This window comes from Lepus europaeus, chromosome 7 (assembly GCF_033115175.1).
Source record: "Lepus europaeus isolate LE1 chromosome 7, mLepTim1.pri, whole genome shotgun sequence".
NCBI classification, from domain to species: domain Eukaryota; kingdom Metazoa; phylum Chordata; class Mammalia; order Lagomorpha; family Leporidae; genus Lepus; species Lepus europaeus.
The window spans coordinates 18,457,092-18,476,096 of record NC_084833.1 but is presented as its reverse complement, the minus strand read 5'-3'; the positions used below and the strand labels follow the sequence as shown (position 1 = coordinate 18,476,096).

Below are 19,005 nucleotides of genomic sequence, written 5' to 3'. Positions count from 1 at the left end.
GAGGGAGAGTTCTGGAATCCGAAAGAACTCTTCCAAAGTTTTTAAATCGCTTTTTCCTCCTCAAACTCCAAGGCTAAGAATACAACTCAACTTTGCCATTGCTGAAAGTAGTCCCTTTAGAAGAATAAAATGGAGAAAGAAAGCGCAGTTGTCAGATTGGAGAATTAGTGTCCCAGAGCCAATGTGTCCCAAATGTAGAGCTTGGGGTTTGTATTTGAGAGATTGCAGTAGTTAAGGCCCTGGTGGCACCTGCCAATGGATACGAAGTGAGGGGTCTCTGAGGCCTTGGGGGGTGGGGGGATGGTGCTCGAAAGGCATTCTGGTCAATACTGCAATCTGCTTATTGCATTACAGGCAATTTGAGCGGACCCCACCTATCATGGGGATTATCATTGATCACTTTGTGGACCGGCCCTATCCCAGCTCCTCTCCCATGCATCCCTGCAATTACAGGTGAGGAACGTGAAAGGTACTTCCCCAGATCGCATCCATTTTGCACAGGTGCATGGAGCCCCCTTGTCAGCACTCCCCGTGGCACACTGACCCCAGGTGGAGGGAAATCAAGTGACCAGTTTTCCTGCTCGTGTCTCTTCGGTGTACCAAGACTTGGGGTACACAGAATGTTAGAAAATTTGTGGGCATTTGGATCTTGTTAGTAATAGAACATTTCTCAGTAGCAAATTGCTTAGAGACAGCAAGAATGGCAGTTATTTGTGGAATGTTCTTGGCAAATTAGTTTTCAGGTTTCCATCTGGCATAATTAGTTATACATTGGAATAAAATGTCTCCAGGTCTAAATTGCAACAAACAGAATTCTCTAAAGGGTGAAATAGATGTGTTTCAGATCTTACTTTTATGTGATGGATTTGTGAAGTTGATAGATTTGTCTTTAGGGATTCAACTTTCATTTCACTGAGTCTATTATTGGTAATTTTGAAGATCCAGAACTGGCCCCCAACATTGGCCTGGATTAAGAAAGAACTCTCAAGTGGTAGGAAAGGTAGGCTGTTTGGGTTTTAAAGAGGTCATTGTCCAGTCTCTAGATGCTGATCTCTGGAAATGTTTGAAATTACCAAGGACTCGACATGCCTCTTTTGTCATTGTGAACTCTGCCTGACAGTTCTTGGCACAGTTCCAAGCCTCCTCTAACCACCCTTTGTATCCTTTCTGAAGTTGAGTGCCACCACATAAAATCCATTGTTTCTGTTCCTCTCACATTAGAGCTGCTGGTGAGGACCCTGGGGTCGCGTACCCATCCGTGGAAGACTCTCAAGAAGTGTGCACCACCTCTTTTTCCACCTCCCCTCCATCCCAGGTAGGGAAGCAGCTTCTGGGGTGGTGACAGCTCTTTGCAGTTAGATGTATGAGCCTTAGGGAGCAGTGTCCAAAGTTGGCTACAATCCCCTTTTGTGAAAGTGAGGATTGTTTTAATGGAATTTTCTAGAGTTGAGGAGACCTTCTTTCCAATGGATATCATTGCCGTGTTTCTCACCTGGAACTCTTCTGAACCCCTGGGATTCCATGGAGCCTTTATCTTCCTCACCACATGTTCTCAGTCCCTAGAAAATCAGTCACAGGATTCCAAACATCCTATCCCAGAGAGGTGCACTCACACGTCCTTGTGAATGCAGTAACGACTTCGCTCTGGGAGTGACGGATTTGTTCCTAATAGTGGAATAATGGAAAGAACCCCAAAAGAGCAAATGATGACTTGGGATAAGATTGCCAGTAAGAAACCCGGAGTGCAGCCTTTCTCAGCTGACACAGATTTCTGCCAATCCCCATTTTCTGTGCAAATTTCACTGTCAACTTTTCCGCTTGAGTCTGTCTGCAGTGGCAAACCCAGTCTCAATAAAAGACCCCAAATGATGCTGTCGGCTTCCTGGAGGAAGCTTCTCTGCGGTCTTGTTGGGTAGCATGCATGGCGCTGACACTGTTCGGCTGACTGAATTTGGGGGCACGTTCCTTCCCTTCCACCCCTAGTCCTTCCTCTCCCTTCTCTGCCACCAGGTCCCTGCCCTCCCCTCCCCTCCCCCAGCCGTCTCCATTGTCCCTCTCCTCTGCCTTTCCCGTCAGGTGATTTCTCTTAGACCTTAAATGATCAGCCCAAGATTACTCTTGAACCTGGTCATTTATTAACTTCTTACACAGGTTTTTATTTTCTGTTTGTTTTTTAATTATGAAAACTAAAACATTTTCCATCCGGGGTTGTTTAGGAGGTATCAGTTTAAAACCGTGGTTCTAATCTGTTTCAGTAGCAGGAGTTAACATCCGGGAATGGCATTGCAAAGTCCATGGATCACTCTCATCTCTATCGTTGTGATGTATTTAGCGTGTAAGAGATTCTTGTTTGCAGTTGCAAGCTGCCCACTTTGGTTCGGGGTGTGGAGATGCTTGCCCTCCCCCCGTGAATGTGTGTAGGTGTGGGTTGTCCACATTATGCTGGGCAGGGCTGGTGTGCACAGTGACATAGCAACACTGACAAAAAAGCCGTGGGGAACAGGCCTACTCTCTTACCCTTGCATTAACAGGAGTAGATTCATTTTTCGCCATCCAGCATGTGGACATATAAAATTTAAGCTCATTGTTTAAACAGTTTTATTTTGTTTTAGTATAGTTAGTTCATAAGCAGTGCATAGAGCTGAGACTCAGGAGAGCGAAGGGATGACAGTTGGGGGAATTTGACCCCAAGAGTAAAGGAATGCACCTGGTGTTTGCATAAGATTGGTTGGTCCATGTAAAGAGAGTCTATCTTTTTCTTGGTATCATTTGTCTGTTGTGTCTTGTCACAATTTAGAAGTAGATGATGCCAAGGTTTTATCAATAATATGCATGCCATAGGTGAGCCCTGTCACTAGTCCCTGGTAACCTCTGATGCAGTGTGAACCTCCGCGGTAGAGAGAAAAGTATCTGTTGCTAGTTCTTGTTTCTGTTAATATTGAGATAGCATCTTCCTTGGATTAATCTTGGGGCTTGCATAATTAATAGACAACTTTTATTAGAACTTTTGGTAGAGTATTAAATACATGTATTGTCATGTTTGTTCTGTTATTTGCACAGAGTCAAGCAGTATTTGTGACTCTAAACCTGCTATGGTGACCTAAAGTTGTACCTCCAATTTTAAGTGAAGCTCATTACTCAATTTTTTTTTTTTTCTTTCTTAAAGATCAATTCATTTATTTGAAAGGCAGAGTCACAGACAGGGAGGTGGAAAGAGTCACAGGTAGAGAGCTTCATCCACTGGTTCACCTGACAAATGGCCGTTAAAAGCAGTATTGAGCCAGACTGAAGCCAGGAGCCAGGAGCTTTCTCTGGGTCTCCCACATGGGTGCGAGGGGCCAAGCACTTGGGCCGTCTTCCACTGCTTTCCCAGACATATCAGCAAGTAATTGGATTCGAAGTGGAGCAGCCAGGATTTGAACTGGCACCCATATGGTATGCTGGCACTGTAAATGGTGGCTTTAACTGCTGTGCCAGAGTGCCAGCCCCTTACTCAGTTTTAAAAACGGAATGGAGGAGCCGGCGCTGTGGCGCAGCAGGTTAAAGCCCTGGCCTGAAGCACCAGCATCCCATATGGGCGCCGGTTCTGGTCCCGGCTGCTCCACTTCCGATCCGGCTCTCTGCTATGGCCTGGGATAGCAGTGGAGGATGGCCCAGGTCCTTGGGCCCCTGCACTCACGTGGGAGACCCGGAAGAAGCTCCTGGCTCCTGGCTTTGGATCACTGCAGCTCTGGCCATTGCAGCCATCTGGGAAGTGAACCAGAGGATGGAAGACCTCTCTGTCTGTCTGTCTCTCTCTGTGTAATTCTGTCTTTCAAGTAAATAAAATAAATCTTTAAAAAAAAAAAAAAAAACGGAATGGAGGCCGGCGCCGTGGCTCAACAGGCTAATCCTCCGCCTTGCGGCGCCGGCACACCAGGTTCTAGACCCAGTCAGGGCGCCGGATTCTGTCCCGGTTGCCCCTCTTCCAGGCCAGCTCTCTGCTATGGCTCGGGAGTGCAGTGGAGGATGGCCCAAGTGCTTGGGCCCTGCACCCACATGGGAGACCAGGAGAAGCACCTGGCTCCCTGCCTTGAGATCAGCACGGTGCACCGGCCGCAGCGCGCCAGCGGCCATTGGAGGGTGAACCAACGGCAAAGGAAGACCTTTCTCTCTGTCTCTCTCTCTCACTGTCCACTCTGCCTGTCCAAAAAAAAAAAAAAAAAACGGAAGGGAGGGGCCACTGCAGGCCATGCTGGCATCCCATGTGGGCACCAGTTCGAATCTCAGATGCTCCACTTTTGACCCAGCTCTAGCTGTGGCCCTGGAAAGCACTAGAGGATGGCCCAGGCCCTTGGGGCCCCTATACCCATGTGGGGGACCAGGAGGAGGCTCTTGGCTCCTAGCTTCGGATCAGCCCAGCTCCAGCCACTGTGGCTGTTTGGGGAGTGGATGGACCTGCGGATGGAAGACATCTCCCCCCAGCCCCTCTCTCTCTCTCTCTGCCTCTGCCTCTCTAACTCTGACTTTCAAGTAAAATAAATAAATCTTGTTTTTATTTTTTTTATTTTTTTATTCTTTTGACAGGCAGAGTGGACAGTGAGAGAGAGAGAAAGGTCTTCCTTTTGCCGTTGGTTAACCCTCCAATGGCCGCCGTGGCTGCCGTGCTGCGGCCAGCGCACCGCGCTGATCCGATGGCAGGAGCCAGGTGCTGCTCCTGGTCTCCCATGCGGGTGCAGGGCCCAGGGACTTGGGCCATCCTCCGCTGCACTCCCTGGCCACAGCAGAGAGCTGGCCTGGAAGAGGGGCAACCGGGACAGAATCTGGCACCCCGACCGGGACTAGAACCCAGTGTGCCAGTGCCGCAAGGCGGAGGATTAGCCTATTGAGCCGCGGCGCCGGCCAAATAAATAAATCTTTAAGAAAAGAAAAAAGGAAGGGCAAGACCCCAAATAACCATGCATATATACAGCTTTGAAATTATAAGAATTTGGGTTTTTTTTTACATTGTTTAAAATTTATTTTGAGAAGCAGAAATAGAGCTCTTATCTGTTGGTCCACTCCCCAGATGCACACAATGGCCAGGACGGGGCCAGGCCACAGTGGGGAGACAGGCGTGAAATCCAGGTCTCCCACGTGGGTAGCAAGGAACCCAAATCCTTGAGACAGCTTAGCTGCTTCCTAGGTTCTATGTTATCAGGAAGCCGGAATCAGGAGCTAGAGCCAGGTGTTGGACCCAGGTAATCCTAGATGGTGTGCAGGCGGCTCAGCCACTTGCTTAACTGCCAGGCCTGTAAGGATGAGCGCACACGCACACACACACACACACACACACCCTACCTGCCTACCCAGGGTGATATGGACAGTGTGCACTGGAGCTTTTTAAAGTTCTGGCCAACAAATGTCACCTGATCCAACTAACCTGTGCCTGTCCCTGCAGATTGTGGGTCCCAGGGAGAGCTTTCCACCTGGCCTTACAGGCCCAGCATCCTCATTCATCCATCCCTGCGCACCTGGCCCCTGCTCTCAGGTCTTTCCTGTTAGGAGCTGCCCTCTCGCTTCCTCCCAGCCTTCCTGACTAAAGACAGCCTAATGCCTGGCTCAGGTTTCTCTGTTCTCCCCGTGATACCAGCTTCAGTCAGCTGCTTCCCCTCCTAGCTGCTGGTCAGGGAGACAGGCACGCGTGGAGTGCCTGGGATGAATGTCGTTCCTAGGGAAGCCAGCCGGGCACCTCTCCCCACTTCCCTCCTGACTCGCCAGCGTCCACTCCAGCCTCTTGCTGCTGCCCTTCCCTGAGTTGTTTTCACTTCTTTCTCAAGACCCTTTTCTTTTTCTTCTCGTTTCTCCTGTCTCTGTGTGTGTCTGTGCACAGTGTGTGTTTACTGTCACAAAGGCACATTTTCAGACCCCTACTCCTGTGGTGACGGACACCCTGAGGGTCCCCATGGCAGGACTGGCCTTTTCCCATCAAGTGAGTCCATTATGGGAAGAAGGGGATAGCATGAGGTTGCATCTTTCTATTTTAAAGCAATGACTGCAAATGCAGGGTCCAGTTAAGTGCCTCCAAGTGTTCTATGGGATTATTTTGAGGCTCAGTAATTGATTGCAACAGGCACAGCCACAGCCCAGCAGCCCAAAATAGGAGCTTTCATTTGCCCCGCCTCCTACCATTAATGTGAAGAATAAGCAGAGTTATTTATATTGAATTTCCAAATAAACAGTCCAAGTCTGGTGTTCCTTCTTCCATCAGTATAAATAGGAGCCCTCTGGTACCCAGGGGTGACGGAGGGCGTGATGCGGGAACGTGGCCTTCCGTTTCAAAGGGACGTCAAGGACAAAGGAGAAAGTGCAATGGCCTCTGCCCAGGCTTGTGCGCCACAGATCTGCCGGGCTTGAAACTGAAACGGTAGCGAAGCCTGGGAAAGGGGGAACAAGGAGTTCATTTGAGACATTTCCGAGTCTCCAGAGCTGGGAATCGTAATCCCAGTTGAGACGAATCTCTGTTTGCTCATCTACAAAGGCCTGGTCTGTCACAACCCGGTAACCCGGTATCCAGGCCCCGTGCACGCACGCGGGTGTGCGGGTGGGAGCCTGGCCCCGGGAGCTCCAGCATTAGCCACACTCTCAGTCTGCCTCGTTTCCCTTGCCTTCCTCTGCCCCTCTCTATTTTTCTCTTGCTTAGCTCTCAAGCTCTCGCCTTTCCTATCAGCCTGCTGCCCTGGGCGTTGGATCAGCTGACCTGGCTTATCCAGTAGTGTTCGCTGCTGGCTTAAACGCAACACACCCTCACCAGGTATCTTCAAAGGTGGGGAGGACGTGGGGTTTCCAGAGCTGCCTCCCCTGCCCTGAGGCAGTTGAGGGGCCCCTGGGACACAAGTATCGCTCTGAGTGTCTGGGAGCAGAGCTCTTTGGAAACTTTGGAGGACTGCGGCGATTGAGGCGAAGGTTCTCTTAGACTCCAGAAAGGGAAGAAGCCTTTCCCCAATCTGTCTCCCTCCTCCCTTTTCCCTCCACACCATTGCCATGCATGTCTCCCATTGGCCGAGTCCCCGGGGGAGACATCCAGAGGTTGTACTGCGTGTGTGGTGGCAAGCGTGGTGCACGCTCAACAGCAGGTGCGTCCTGCCGGGACACAAGGCTCCCCGCCGCCCGGCGCCGCCCTGAGTCACTGTGTCTCCATTTTCCCCAAGCTGATGGTCCCTGGGAAAGAAGGTGGAGTACCCCTTGCTCCCAACCAGCCTGCCCACGGTGCCCAGGCTGACCAGGAGAGACTGGCCACCTACACCCCTTCTGACGGGGCCCACTGTGCTGCCACGCCTTCCAGCAGGTGAGTTCATACCTCCGCTCTGCCACTGCCTGGGCAGCCAGGGGCCTGGGCCCCCACACACGTGTGCCTGTTCGGTGTCAGGGAAGAGTAAGAGGTTTCTAGAAGTTCGAGGAAATGCCTATGATTAAAAACAACTGGTTTTGGATTTCAGAATTTTTTGTAGCAGAATAAACTTATCTGTTAATTCTCTTTTTTTCCAGAAACTTTTTTTTTTTTTTGACAGGCAGAGTTAGAGAGAGAGACAAAGAGAAAGGTCCTCCTTCTGTTGGTTCACCCTTCAAATGGCCGCTACAGCCGGCGCTGCGCCGATCCGAAGCCAGGAGCTTCCTCCTGGTCTCCCATGGGGTGCAGGGTCTAAGCACTTGGGCCATCCTCCAGTGCCTTCCCGGGCCACAGCAGAGAGCTGGCCTGGAAGAGGGGCAACCGGGACAGAATCCCGCGCCCCAACCAGGACTAGGACCGGGGGTGCTGGCACCGCAGGAGGAGGATTAGCCAAGTGAGCCGCGGCGCCAGCCTCCATAAACTTTTTGAAGTATCCAGATAGCTTTCAGCATCTGTTCAGGCTTGGCATTTGTGCCTACGTGTAATGTCCTTAAAGCTCCTGATAAAAGTATGAGGAAGCCCACGCAGGCCTGAGGCAATGGGGGCTTGTTTATCATCCCTTTTATTTATTTATCTTAAAGTCAGAGCTACAGAGAGAGGAGAGACGGAGGGAGAGAGAGAGAGAGTGAGCGAGCGAGCTTCTATCTACTTTGACTTCCCAGATGGCTGCAACTACCCAGGCTGAACCAGGCCAGAGCCAGGAGCTTCACTCAGATCTCCCCCATGGGTACAGGGGCAGGATAACTTGGGCCATCTCCTGGGGCTTTTTCCAGGCCATTAGCAGGGAGCTGGATTGAAAGTGGAACAGCTGGGACATAAACTCATGCCCACGTGGTGTGTTAGCATGGCAGGTGGAGGCTTAGCCTGCTGTGCCACAGTGCTGGCCCCTTCCTCAGTGTTCTCTAAGGATCCGAACGGGCCCGCCCCATTGCCCTGGAGTCTGGGGCCGCAGTTGGTTGTTCTTGGGGTAGGTTTCCTGTCCTGTTGGTTTTTTTAGAGATGTTTTGTAAACAGTTATTTTTGCTCTGAAAAGCCACTTTCGCAATGTTCCTGGGCCTGTCTGCACCTGCCACAGCCTCCTCCGTCACTGGTGACTCCGGCCAGGGTCTTTATCTCCAGTCTCCAAATTCTTGTTTTCTTTTACATCTGCTGCTTGGGATCAGCAGTGTTCCTCACCATGTCAGATATGGACACCAGGTCCAAGGTCACAACCAAGGACTTAAAGGAGAAGGAAGTTGTAGAGATTGGAAGAGATGCCCGTGCCAGTAGCAATCCTAATGAGAAAAATGGGGTGCAAGAGGCAGGCAGTGGGGAGAAAGAGGGCAGTGGTTAGGAAGATGATGGAGCTGACGAGGGGTCCGAGGCAGCTGTGGGCAAACGGGCAGGTGAGGAGGGTGAGAATGATGTTGATGCCGGGAAGCTGAGGGTGGCCAGAATGGCTAGACAGTAAAAAAAGAAAAGTTGACAAAGACTGCAGCCACCTCTTCACCCTCCACTTCCATCTCGGAATCTGAAGGTAGATGAGAGGCAGAGGCACAGAGGGGGCGCCGCCACCTGGCAGCACCACCTGCAGAGGACATGCGCTCTCTACGGTGCAACCAGAACCATAGGAATTTGCAACAAGGGAGGAGAAGAGCCAAAACTTAAAAGTACTTTATAAGAGGCCAGCATTACGGCATGGCTGGTAATGCTGCCACCTGCGATGCTGACATCCGATGTGGGCACCGGTTCACATCCTGGCTGCTCCACTTTTTTTTTTTTTTTTTTTTTCTTAAAGATTTTATTTGAGAGGTAGAGTTACAGACAGTGAGAGGGAGAGACAGAAAGAAAGGTCTTCCATCCGCTGGTTCACTCCCCAAATGGCTGCAATGGCTAGAGCTGTGCCGATCCGAAGCCAGGAGCCAGGCACTTCTTTCCAGTCTCCCATGTAGGTGCAGGGGCCCAAGACGTGGGCCATCTTCTACTGCCCTCCCAGGCCATAGCAGAGAGCTGGATCAGAAGTTTAGCAGCTGGGACTAGAACCAGCACCCATAGGAGATGCCAACACCGCAGGTGTAGGATTAAGCTACTGCACCACAGTGCCGGGCCCACAGCTGCTCCACTTCTGATCCAGCTCGCTGCTGGTGTACCTAGGAGGGCAGTGGAGGATGGCCTGAATGCTTGGGCCCCTGCACCCAGTGGGAGACCTGGAGGAGGCTCCTGGCTCCTGGCTTTGGCCCCGTCCATCTCTGGCCTTTGCAGCCATTTGGGAAGTAAACCAGCGGATGGAAATCTCGCTCTGTCTCTCCCTCTCGCTCTGTGGCTCTGCCTTTCAAATAAATGAATAAATATTTTTTAAAAAGTTACGAATTTCTATTTTTTGTTTACACATTACATTTTTGTAAATGTTGTTAGGAATCAGCCATTTTTAGTGATCTCTGGGTGATCAAGCCAGCCTTCAGATTCTTCTGTCCTGCTTCTGACTTGACTTACGGTGTGGCCATGTTCACTATACTCTCAAAGGAGAAAAAAAGCCTTTTATAAAAAAGCAATGGCAAAATATCTTATTTGGAGCAATAATCTTATTCAAAACAATAATGATGATATACTTAGCTATAAGTAGTTGGCTTGTAGGAAATGGTTAAAAAGACAAAAATAAGTTTCTCTTTTTTTCCTCTGTTTATCTGTGAAGTTTTTTTAGTCTGTTGTATGTGTGAAACAATGTCCAAAAAGAAATGAGAATTTGGTTTTGATGAATTCTACCATAAACAAAATGGAATCCATCTTTTCCGATTACCAGAGCGATGCCGTCTGTGAAGTCCGATCCGCTCGGTAGGAAGTGGAAGTTCTCCTTCCACCCTGCAGAAATCACCGCTGTTTGCTCGCTTCTCAGGCTGAGAGGGCCTCGGGAGGGCGCGGCAGCTGGCCAGCGCCCTCAGCTTGGGTAGCAGCCAGGGCACAGCCCACATCCCGTGGCCCCGGAGCCCCTGCTCCCTCTTTGCATTGCACTCGGCGCTCCCCTGGGAGCCACAGTGGGCCTGACCTGCCCTGCTCTCCCTTGGTTTGGAAAGCCCCAGAGAAAATGAGATCACAGTGCTGCACCACATCGAAAATGAACCTTCTCATCCTAGAAATTCCTGGTGCTTTTCATTCCCACAGTGCAATGGTGGGAGGGAAATTGCTTGGGAAAATCGTTTTATGCCATCCATCAGGAGAAATCAGTTCAGTGCTGGTTCCACAAACCTCCATTTTCTGTCCTCCTAGCTTCTGTAGGAGGATCAAAAGAGGAACTCATTTTTTTTTTTAAGATTTATTTATTTGAGAGGCAGAGTTATAGACAGAGAGGGGGAGAGACAGAGAGAAAGGTCTTCCATGCGCTGATTCCCTCCCCAAATGGCCTCAACGGCTGGAGCTGGGTCAGTCTGAAGCCAGGAACTTCTTCCAGGTCTCCCACATGGGTGCAGGGGCCCAAGGACTTGGGTCATCTTCCACTGCTTTCCCAGGCCATAACAGAGAGCTGGATTGGAAGAGGAGCAGCCGGGACTTGAACCAGCGCCAATATGCAATGCTGGCACTGCAGGTGGAGGCTTAACCTGCTGCGCCACAGCGCCGGCTCCAGGACTCGGTCATTTCACGCTCTTGTTTTCCGAGCTGCAGTTCCTGGGCCTGTCCAGCAGTAGCTAAAGCAGCGGGGCATTCGTAGACACAGGTCATGCCGGCATTGTGGTGCCACGGGTTAAGCTGCTGCCTGTGGCGCTGGATTCTCATACGAGCGCCAGTTCAAGTCCCCACTTCTCCGCTTCCAGTCCAACTCCCTGCTAATGTGCTGGAGAAAGCAGCAGAAGATGGCCCCTTGGGCCCCTGCCACCAACGTGGGAGAACTGAATGGAGTTCTAGGCTCCTGGCTTTGGTCGGGCCCAACCCAGGCCCTTTCAACCATTGGGGAATAGACCAGCAGATAGAAGATGCCTCTCTCTCTCTCTCTCTCTCTCTTTGTTAACTCTGCCTTTTGAATAAACCTTTTTTTTTTTTATTTAAAAATGCTCGATAACCTTCCATCAGTGCTGTTCCCCTGCTGCCTGGAGTCCGGAGGCCGCTTGGAGCGTGTTTTTGGCCAGGGGACCGTCCCTAACCCCCGCTGCTCACAGCACCACAGGGACCCCCATTTCTGCTGCTCAGAGTCCCCCATCATCCCTCCCTCAGCATCAGCCTGGAGGGCAGGGGAGGCGGGGATGGGAGTGGCGGAACTGGCTGTGTTTTCCAGAGACATCGAGGGGCGGAGGGAGGCCTGGGAGCAAGGACCGAGGAGGACACGTGGTTAGGGTCCTGAGAACCCCAGCCCGGGCAATGTGTCTGGGGTGCAGAGAGCTCTGGCTGGCTGAGGAATCGAATCTGGGGCTCCTGTGTGAGTCACTGAAGCTTGAGGTTAACATTAGACTGTCTACAGGACAGCCTTGCAGTAGGTTTAAATAGCTAAAACAGGCTGTGGCAGAGCAGGTAACACTGCCACCTGTGATGCTGTTCAATTCCTGGCTGCTGCACTTCCGATCTGAGGGCCTGCACCCACGTGGGAGACCCAGAAGGAGCTCCTGGCTCCTGGCTTTGGCCTGGCCCAGAGCTGGCCATTGAGGCCATCCTGGAAGTGAGCCCGCAGATGGAAGATTTTCTGTCTCTCTGTCTCTCTGTCTCCTTCCTCCCCCCATCCTACTCTCTTTCTGTAACTCCGACTTACAAATAAATAAATCTTACAAAAAAAAAAAAAACCGGAGCGAAGGAAAGTTAGAACTTGGGGCCTTGCTAGCTAACAGATCTGTACGAGGATTACAGTTAATGACAATCGCTGCCTGTTTGTTTGCCCTGTGTGGTAGCTGATGTTGACCTTTGGCATCTGAGAGTAGTTTATGTAGGCTTTACAGAGTTGGAACTCTCTCCCTCCACATCTGCATAACTTCCAGTCGCTCCAGGAAGTGCAGCCCTCTGCTGTCAACTCAAATGCGGGTGACCGGTAGCAGCCGGCCCGCAGACTGCTTCTCCCTTGTGGGTGGCTTGGGCGGGCCAGCTCCTGCCCTCGGCCCCAGCCCACAGCCGGTGCGTGTTGGGAAGACGTGCTCTGTGCTGTGCCTGAGAACACTACCGCCCTTCTCTTCCGTCTGCAGCGAGGATACGGAAACCGTGTCGAACAGCAGCGAGGGACGGGCCTCCCCCCGGGATGTCCTGGAGACCGCCTTTGTCCGAAAAGTGGGGGCCTTCGTCAACAAGCCCATCAACCAGGTGATTCCTACGCCATCGCCCTGCGGGAGAATGTCTGAGTTCTTAGAGTGAGGCCCTGTGACCTGGAATCAGTGGAAATACCCAGACTGTGGGCGTGGGGTGGGCGTGTGTATGTGTAGGTTTTCCTGTGATGAGAATTCGTAACCTGTGGTACCCCTCCTGAGAAAGTGAAGAACTCTAATTCTTGCACCTCTTAAGCTTCCTAGAGGAGAGAGCGCGGACACGGTTTGTGTGAAATCAGTGCACGGCTTAGCCTTACTTGACCGGGAAGTTGTCCTCGGTGGGCCAGCGAGGCGTGCTGTCCCAGTGACTGCCGGGTGAACCTCCAGGCTGGACCCCTACACTTCTCAGGAGCCCAGACCTTGTTCATGATGGGGGCAGGGAGGCCTGGGGGCCTGGGGCCTCCAGCAGAACAGGAGCCAGAGGGCAGCGTGATCGCTGGGAGGAGGGCAGGCACCCACGCTCTCCCTTTGCCTCTGCAGGTGGCCCTGACCAGCTTGGACATACCCTTCGCCATGTTCGCTCCCAAGAATTTGGAGCTGGAGGATACTGACCCCATGGTGAGCCCCCCACCGACCGCCCATTTCCAGTTACGGTGCCGTCGTCGTCACCCTTCCTGGGCCTCAGTCACTCAGCCCTCTGCAGACCGCAGGCCCTGCCTCATGGCTTAGGGATCTGTACTCAGCACTGGGATCCCTACAGAATCCTCAGATTGTTGTTTTTTGGTTTTTTTTTTTAAAGATCTATTTGTTTGAAAGGCAGAGTTAAAGAGAGAGCGATCTTTCGTCTGCTGGTTCACTCCCCAGATGGCGGCAGTGTTCAGGGCTGGGCAGGCAGAAGCCAGGAGCCAGTAATTCCAACCAGGTCTCCCTCCTGGGAGCAGGGGCCCAAGCGCTTGGGCCATCTTCGTTGCTTTTGCAGGTACATTAGCAGGGAGCTGAACCGGGATGATGCTCTCACGGGCAGCAGTTTAACCCACTGCGTAACAACGCCAGCCCTTCCTCAGATTCTTGTCTCCAGTTCACAGGATCCGCCCCTGACTCTGCCGTGTTCTGAAACAGGTGAACCCCCCAGACTCCCCGGACCCCGAGTCTCCTCTCCAGCGCAGCCTGCACTCAGACGGCTCCAGCGGAGGCAGCAGCGGCAGCGCCCGTGATGACTTCGTGATGGTCGACTTTGTAAGTTGCCACCACTGCCGTGACATTGGCTGTCCCGGGGCAACAACTCGGGAGGCATCTCCTGCAGCTGAGCAAGGTTCCCTTCCCCAGGCACCGCAGGGATGGGACACGTGGGACCCTGACGGCAGCGCGTTTTGCACTGTGTCTTTGGTTGCCGTTCAGAATGGAGAGTTTTCTAGCAGCACCCGCTTAGGTACTCCTCGCGCCTGAATGGCTGCCCGTTGCGTAGGAGAGGAATTTGGAGGAAGGAGATGCAAACCTCGACAGGGCAGAGTGATGCTGTCACCAGCCCGGGGTCCGTGTGCCCAGCCCTCCCGTGATTTAAGCCTGGAGGAGCCCGGAGCCTGAGTGTCACCGTCCGCAAGGAGGCTGGTTCACAGCCTCTCCCCTCCGCAGTTCCCTCTGACCCAAAGCAAGCTAAACCGCGTCTGTCTTGTTTTTAAAGAAACCGGCTTTTTCTAAAGACGATATTCTCCCAATGGACTTGGGGACCTTCTATCGGGAATTCCAGAACCCCCCTCAGCTGAGCAGCCTCTCCATCGATATTGGAGCACAGTCCATGGCTGAAGACTTGGTATGGAAGCCCCTTCCCCCACCACAGCCCACCCTCTGCCCTTGCCCCCCCACTCCTCACACCTCCCCTGGAACGAGAAAGAGGTTGGAGTCCGCTTGGATTTGCTTGGGCTCAGCTCCTCTCCTGTCTGTCCTCAGCACCTCCACGGCCCCCCGCTCTGGTGCTGCTGGCCAGGGCGCCGAGCCAGGCTGCTCTGACAGCTCGGCATTCGGCTGCCAAGTCTTCCCAGCAGGCGGCCGTGGTCCAAGGCTGAGTGTCCGTGTTCCTGCCCTGTGCTCCGAGAGCTCCTGCCCTCGGCTCGTGGTTCTCTTGTTTGTCCAGATGTCCTGTGGTGACCAGAATGACCACACCTCTGCCTAGGGCATCTCCTCTTCCCTGCACAAGCCGCAGAGACTCTGGGTACCCGGTGCCATGGGGTGTCAGTGTCCCTGTCTGAGATGTGACTCCCCCATCCTCTACAGAAATTAAGGCCCTGCTCAATAACAACAACGTAGGCAGAAGAAGAAGAAATTATTTTTGTTTAATGATTTATCCAGTTATTTGAAAGTCAGAGCTAGAGACAGAGAGAGAGGTCTTCCATCTGCTGATTCACTCCCCAGCTGGCCACAACTGCCAGGGATGAGCCAGGCCCAAGCTAGGAGCCAGGAGGTTCATCCGGGTCTCCCACACGGGTGTCACAGGCCCAAGCACTGGGGCCGCCCTCCTGCTTTTCTGAGGCCATTAGGAGGAAGCTGGGGCGGAAGTGGAGCTGGACGTGAACCGGCACCCATGTGGGATGCTGGCATCGCCGGCAGCAGCTTTCCCTGCTACACGGCAACACGAGCCCCAGGAACAGGTGTTGACATTAGCACTCACTGAAGCTTCTCTGTGCCCAGCATTTTTCTGAGTGCCTTAACATGCATGTGACAGCTCTTAGAGGTAGGTTTTCTTATCCCAGTTTTCAGACAAGAAAACTGACTTGCCTGTGGTCACACACACCCACCCAGGCAAAACGAAAGCTTTGGTCCCAGCCCGTCTGGCTATTGAAGTTGGTCTTGGTTCTTACTCCCCTGCCTCTCACTTGATGCGTGCTTGGGAGGAAACGTGGTCCCGGAACTCGACACGATGGCACAGCTGGGACGCGCTGGTCCCGAGGCTCCCTCCTCCCCCAGGCAGCTGTGCCCAGGCCAGCCTGAGCTGTGGGGGTGTGTGAGCTCTGGGGTTAGACAGTGTGTGAGTCTTCCAGGTCCCGAGCAGCCCCAGCGGGGTGTTCAGCTCCCCAGAGGCGGCTTATGTCTGCCTGTTCGTGGGGAGACAGACCACCTGGCTAGCAGCAGATTTTCACTGATGCCCGGAACCCAGGGCCAGGCCAGCTTCTCACAGCTGTTGTCCTGTTTGTTGTTCTCTCTCATTCCCCTTGAGTCGCCTCCCAGCTGTGCCTCACCCCAGGACCGCCTTGTTCCCCGGGGGATTGCACGCCCACAGAGCCCAGCGTGCCCCTGCCCCCTCCCTGGGCCTGCCCGGCCACCCCTGGTTGCAGTCCCCCCTTCCTCTGACGGCCAGGCCGGCTGCCCCTCCAGGCCTTGCCCAGTGAGCAGCTCTCCTCTGTCTCCCGGCGCAGGACTCGCTCCCGGAGAAGCTGGCCGTGCACGAGAAGAACGTCCGAGAGTTTGACGCCTTTGTGGAGACGCTGCAGTAAACGTGGCCCCGGGCCCTGGCATCCCTGCGGCCCCGGGAAGCTGAGCCCCGCCCACATCAGCTGCTCCCATCTCTCCTGCCCCAAGCCAGCTGAGGGGCGATGGGCTCCCCATAGGGACCCAGAAGTTCCTGTCTTCGGACCCCCTGGAGACTCCATGGCACCTGTCAAGCCCAATAACAGCGTTCGAGAGAACTCCTGGCCCTGGAGGTGGGCAGAGCCTGTGTCACAGATGGGCCCTCAGCGGGGCCGTGTGCACCCCCGTGTCACATCGGGGCCCTCAGCAGGGCCGTGTGCACGCCCATGTCACATCGGGGCCCTCAGCGGGGGCGTGTGCACGCCCTGCCTGCCATCAGCTGCTTCACGGAGGCGTCCACCCCGCCCTCCTGCTGCCCGCCTCCCGCCCGGCTCCGCCCGTGCCCTTTGACACTGGAGCTGGGGGCCCCGAGACCAATGGCGGGCGGACAGCAAGGAGCGGGAGCTGGAGGCCCGCTTTGTTCCCCTTAAGTTCCTGGAGTCTTCCTCTTCTTCACGCCCTCTCTGCCCTGTGCCACCCCCACCCCCCCCCCATGCTGCGGGTGATGACAGGCCATCCCCAGCAGGCGACGAGAACTCCAAAGCCATCTCGACCCTCAGAGGCCCTGGCAGCCTCTGCGCGAGGGGCGAGCGGCCCTGGTGGCTGCCTCGCCCAGCCCCGGGGGAGGCGGAACCCGTGTCTCTGGGACCCAGGAACTGGGCGTCACCGCTGAGGCTCCCCCCCCCCCCCCCCCGTTGCTGCTCCTTGGTTATAGAACACGGTAAATATTTATTACTTTCAGAGAAATCAGATATTTTATAGAGAAAATATGTTTGAGGTTAGATGCTTTCACTTGGGGAAGCTGGAGGGCCTCTTCGCGGGCCTCCCCCATCGGGCTGCAGGGATCGGACTGGCTGAGGTCAGAGTGCCCTCCCGGGATGGCTGGGTTTGAACTGGCCACAGGCTCTCCCTCGGATGCTACGTCTTCCTGGCAAAAGCCTGAGGTCTCAGCTCCTACAGATAGCGCCGCTGACTGTTCTGGCCACCCAGGAGGCCTTGGGTGCTAAAGGCAGTGACTCCCAAGCTGTGCCACCCATGGGCATCGTGTGCGTGCCCCGCTGCCTGGCACTGTGTCCTGATCCCCGGGGCTGGGCCACAGACCTTCTCCGTGTACTTGGGCCTGGCCACCGCCTCCTTTAACCCCAGGGTCTGTGCACGGCCCTGGCATTTATGAGCTGGGCTGACCGCTCGTTGAGAAACCAAAGCTGGGCATGTGCTTGGCTTAGCCCTTCAGTATCAGTGCTTGACTAAGTCAAGTGCCTGGCCTCCCCCGTTGGCCCCCGGCTGGCCGCCTGCCTGAGAGCAGGCCTGCCCACCCCACCGGGCCTCTCAGGGATTGGGCAGCCACAGCTGAGGGTTAGAGCCGGCTCCGGAGGACAGCCCTGTCCCTGTGCATGCTTTGCCGTCACAGACCAGTGTCCCCAGCAGTGGCGGCAAGCTGGCCCTCCCGTCTGGGCCTCATCGTGTCCATGGCCTGCTCACCCACTTAGACTTAACCTCCAAGGCCCCCGTGCTGAAGAGGAGGCGGGCCTTCAACTGCTGCCCTCTGTCTAGGCCTTCGCATGGAGAGGCCTGTTAGCCACCGTCTGACACAGTCCTCTCTGACTCCGTCACTGTTAGCCTCCACGGACAGCAGCCATTGGGGAGAGGCAGGGGAGGCCGAGCCCCGACTGAGCTGAGCCTGGGAGGAGCAAAGTGACTGCGAAGGCTGCCCTTGCCCTCAGCCCAGTGCACAAAAGGATGAGCCCACGCGGACTCCTGCGGCGCCCAGGGGCAGGCTGGGACAGTCGGCTGTCTCCAGGTGCCAGAGTCCCTCTTCCTTCTCCAACCTGATGTGTTTGGAAATGCTGAGCTACACTTCAAAACATATTCAAGAGATTTCCAATAAAATTTTTTTCTGTACTTCACAGCCTCCTGTCCTGCAAGTTGTATGAAAACAGCACTGCACCTCTGTGCACGGCCCGGTCAGCGCCGGGCTCCCCGGGGAAAGGGAAGAGCGCTGATTGGTCACATCAGGCAGGGCTGGGTTGAGTCTTGGGGCTTGGCAGCCATGGGCTGCTCAGGAAACCTAAGCGCCTTAATTCCTTGTAATGTTCCTGTGGCAAGGGCTCGTGTCTGAACATTCAGTGACATCATGTGTATGGAACACACCCATAAAATGTAGGCCACTGCCGCCAGCTCTATTCCTCCTTACGTAACAGCTCACCACTCGGCCCAGAGAGGAGACAATGGCAGATCACAGCTCGTGGCTGAGCCAACCAGAGAAGCCAAGTTGCTGAGTGAAGTAGCAGGAAGTTGGGGCCCAGGCAGTTAGATCTGAGCCAGTCCCAGCTACGGCACTGGGCAGGTTCTGGGGAGCCCTGAACTGTGGGGGAGCCCTGCAGGGATGGGTCCTGTGGCCCCTGGAGGCTCCGGCTGCAGACATCTGAATTCTGGCAAAGCCAGCCCCTGCTGCCCAGCTTGTGGCTTCTGTGGGAGGAGGGAGCTGAAGGTGGAGCCAACATTCTAGAGGCAAAACTAAATTCATCCCAGACCCAGCCCACTCATACCAGTAAGCATCAGGGAACGCTTGTTAGCAAACTGCACGCGCGCTGACCGTGATGTGATGCTACCAGACCATGCAGCCAGCCAGAGCTGCCCATTTCTTGGGTCGGAAATGCTGGCAAGGCTGTCCCTGGAGTCCCCACAAAAGCCAAGTGCTCCCTTGCTCCGTGACCAGCAGCGCTGTCCTATCCCTTTAACACACCTCCCTCTGCTTCACCCCCCAGAGGCCTGCTATTGCAAAGCCCCTGGTAAATTGACATTTGAGTCACTCAAGCAGAGGCCCTGCCAGGAGCCCAACCC

At 54.2% G+C, this 19,005-nt stretch overlaps 1 protein-coding gene across 5 annotated transcripts in view; it reads left to right on the top strand.

Moving 5' to 3' along the window:
• The window catches only part of ATG13 (autophagy related 13), a 63,791-nt gene extending 45,733 nt beyond the window's left edge, over positions 1-18,058 (top strand). For 3 of the 5 annotated variants that reach the window (XM_062196218.1, XM_062196217.1, XM_062196216.1), the window contains exons 10-17: positions 355-453; positions 1,222-1,315; positions 7,170-7,306; positions 12,544-12,658; positions 13,141-13,218; positions 13,720-13,836; positions 14,282-14,410; positions 16,011-18,058. In XM_062196218.1, the coding sequence (XP_062052202.1) occupies positions 355-453; positions 1,222-1,315; positions 7,170-7,306; positions 12,544-12,658; positions 13,141-13,218; positions 13,720-13,836; positions 14,282-14,410; positions 16,011-16,088 (847 nt within the window). In that variant the 3' untranslated portion in view covers positions 16,089-18,058. Of the gene's footprint in view, positions 1-354; positions 454-1,221; positions 1,316-5,851; positions 5,951-6,688; positions 6,773-7,169; positions 7,307-12,543; positions 12,659-13,140; positions 13,219-13,678; positions 13,837-14,281; positions 14,411-16,010 lie in introns of those variants that run through there. The other 2 variants (XM_062196220.1, XM_062196219.1) reach the window with 2 other exon arrangements.
• The last annotated feature ends 947 nt before the right edge of the window (positions 18,059-19,005 follow it).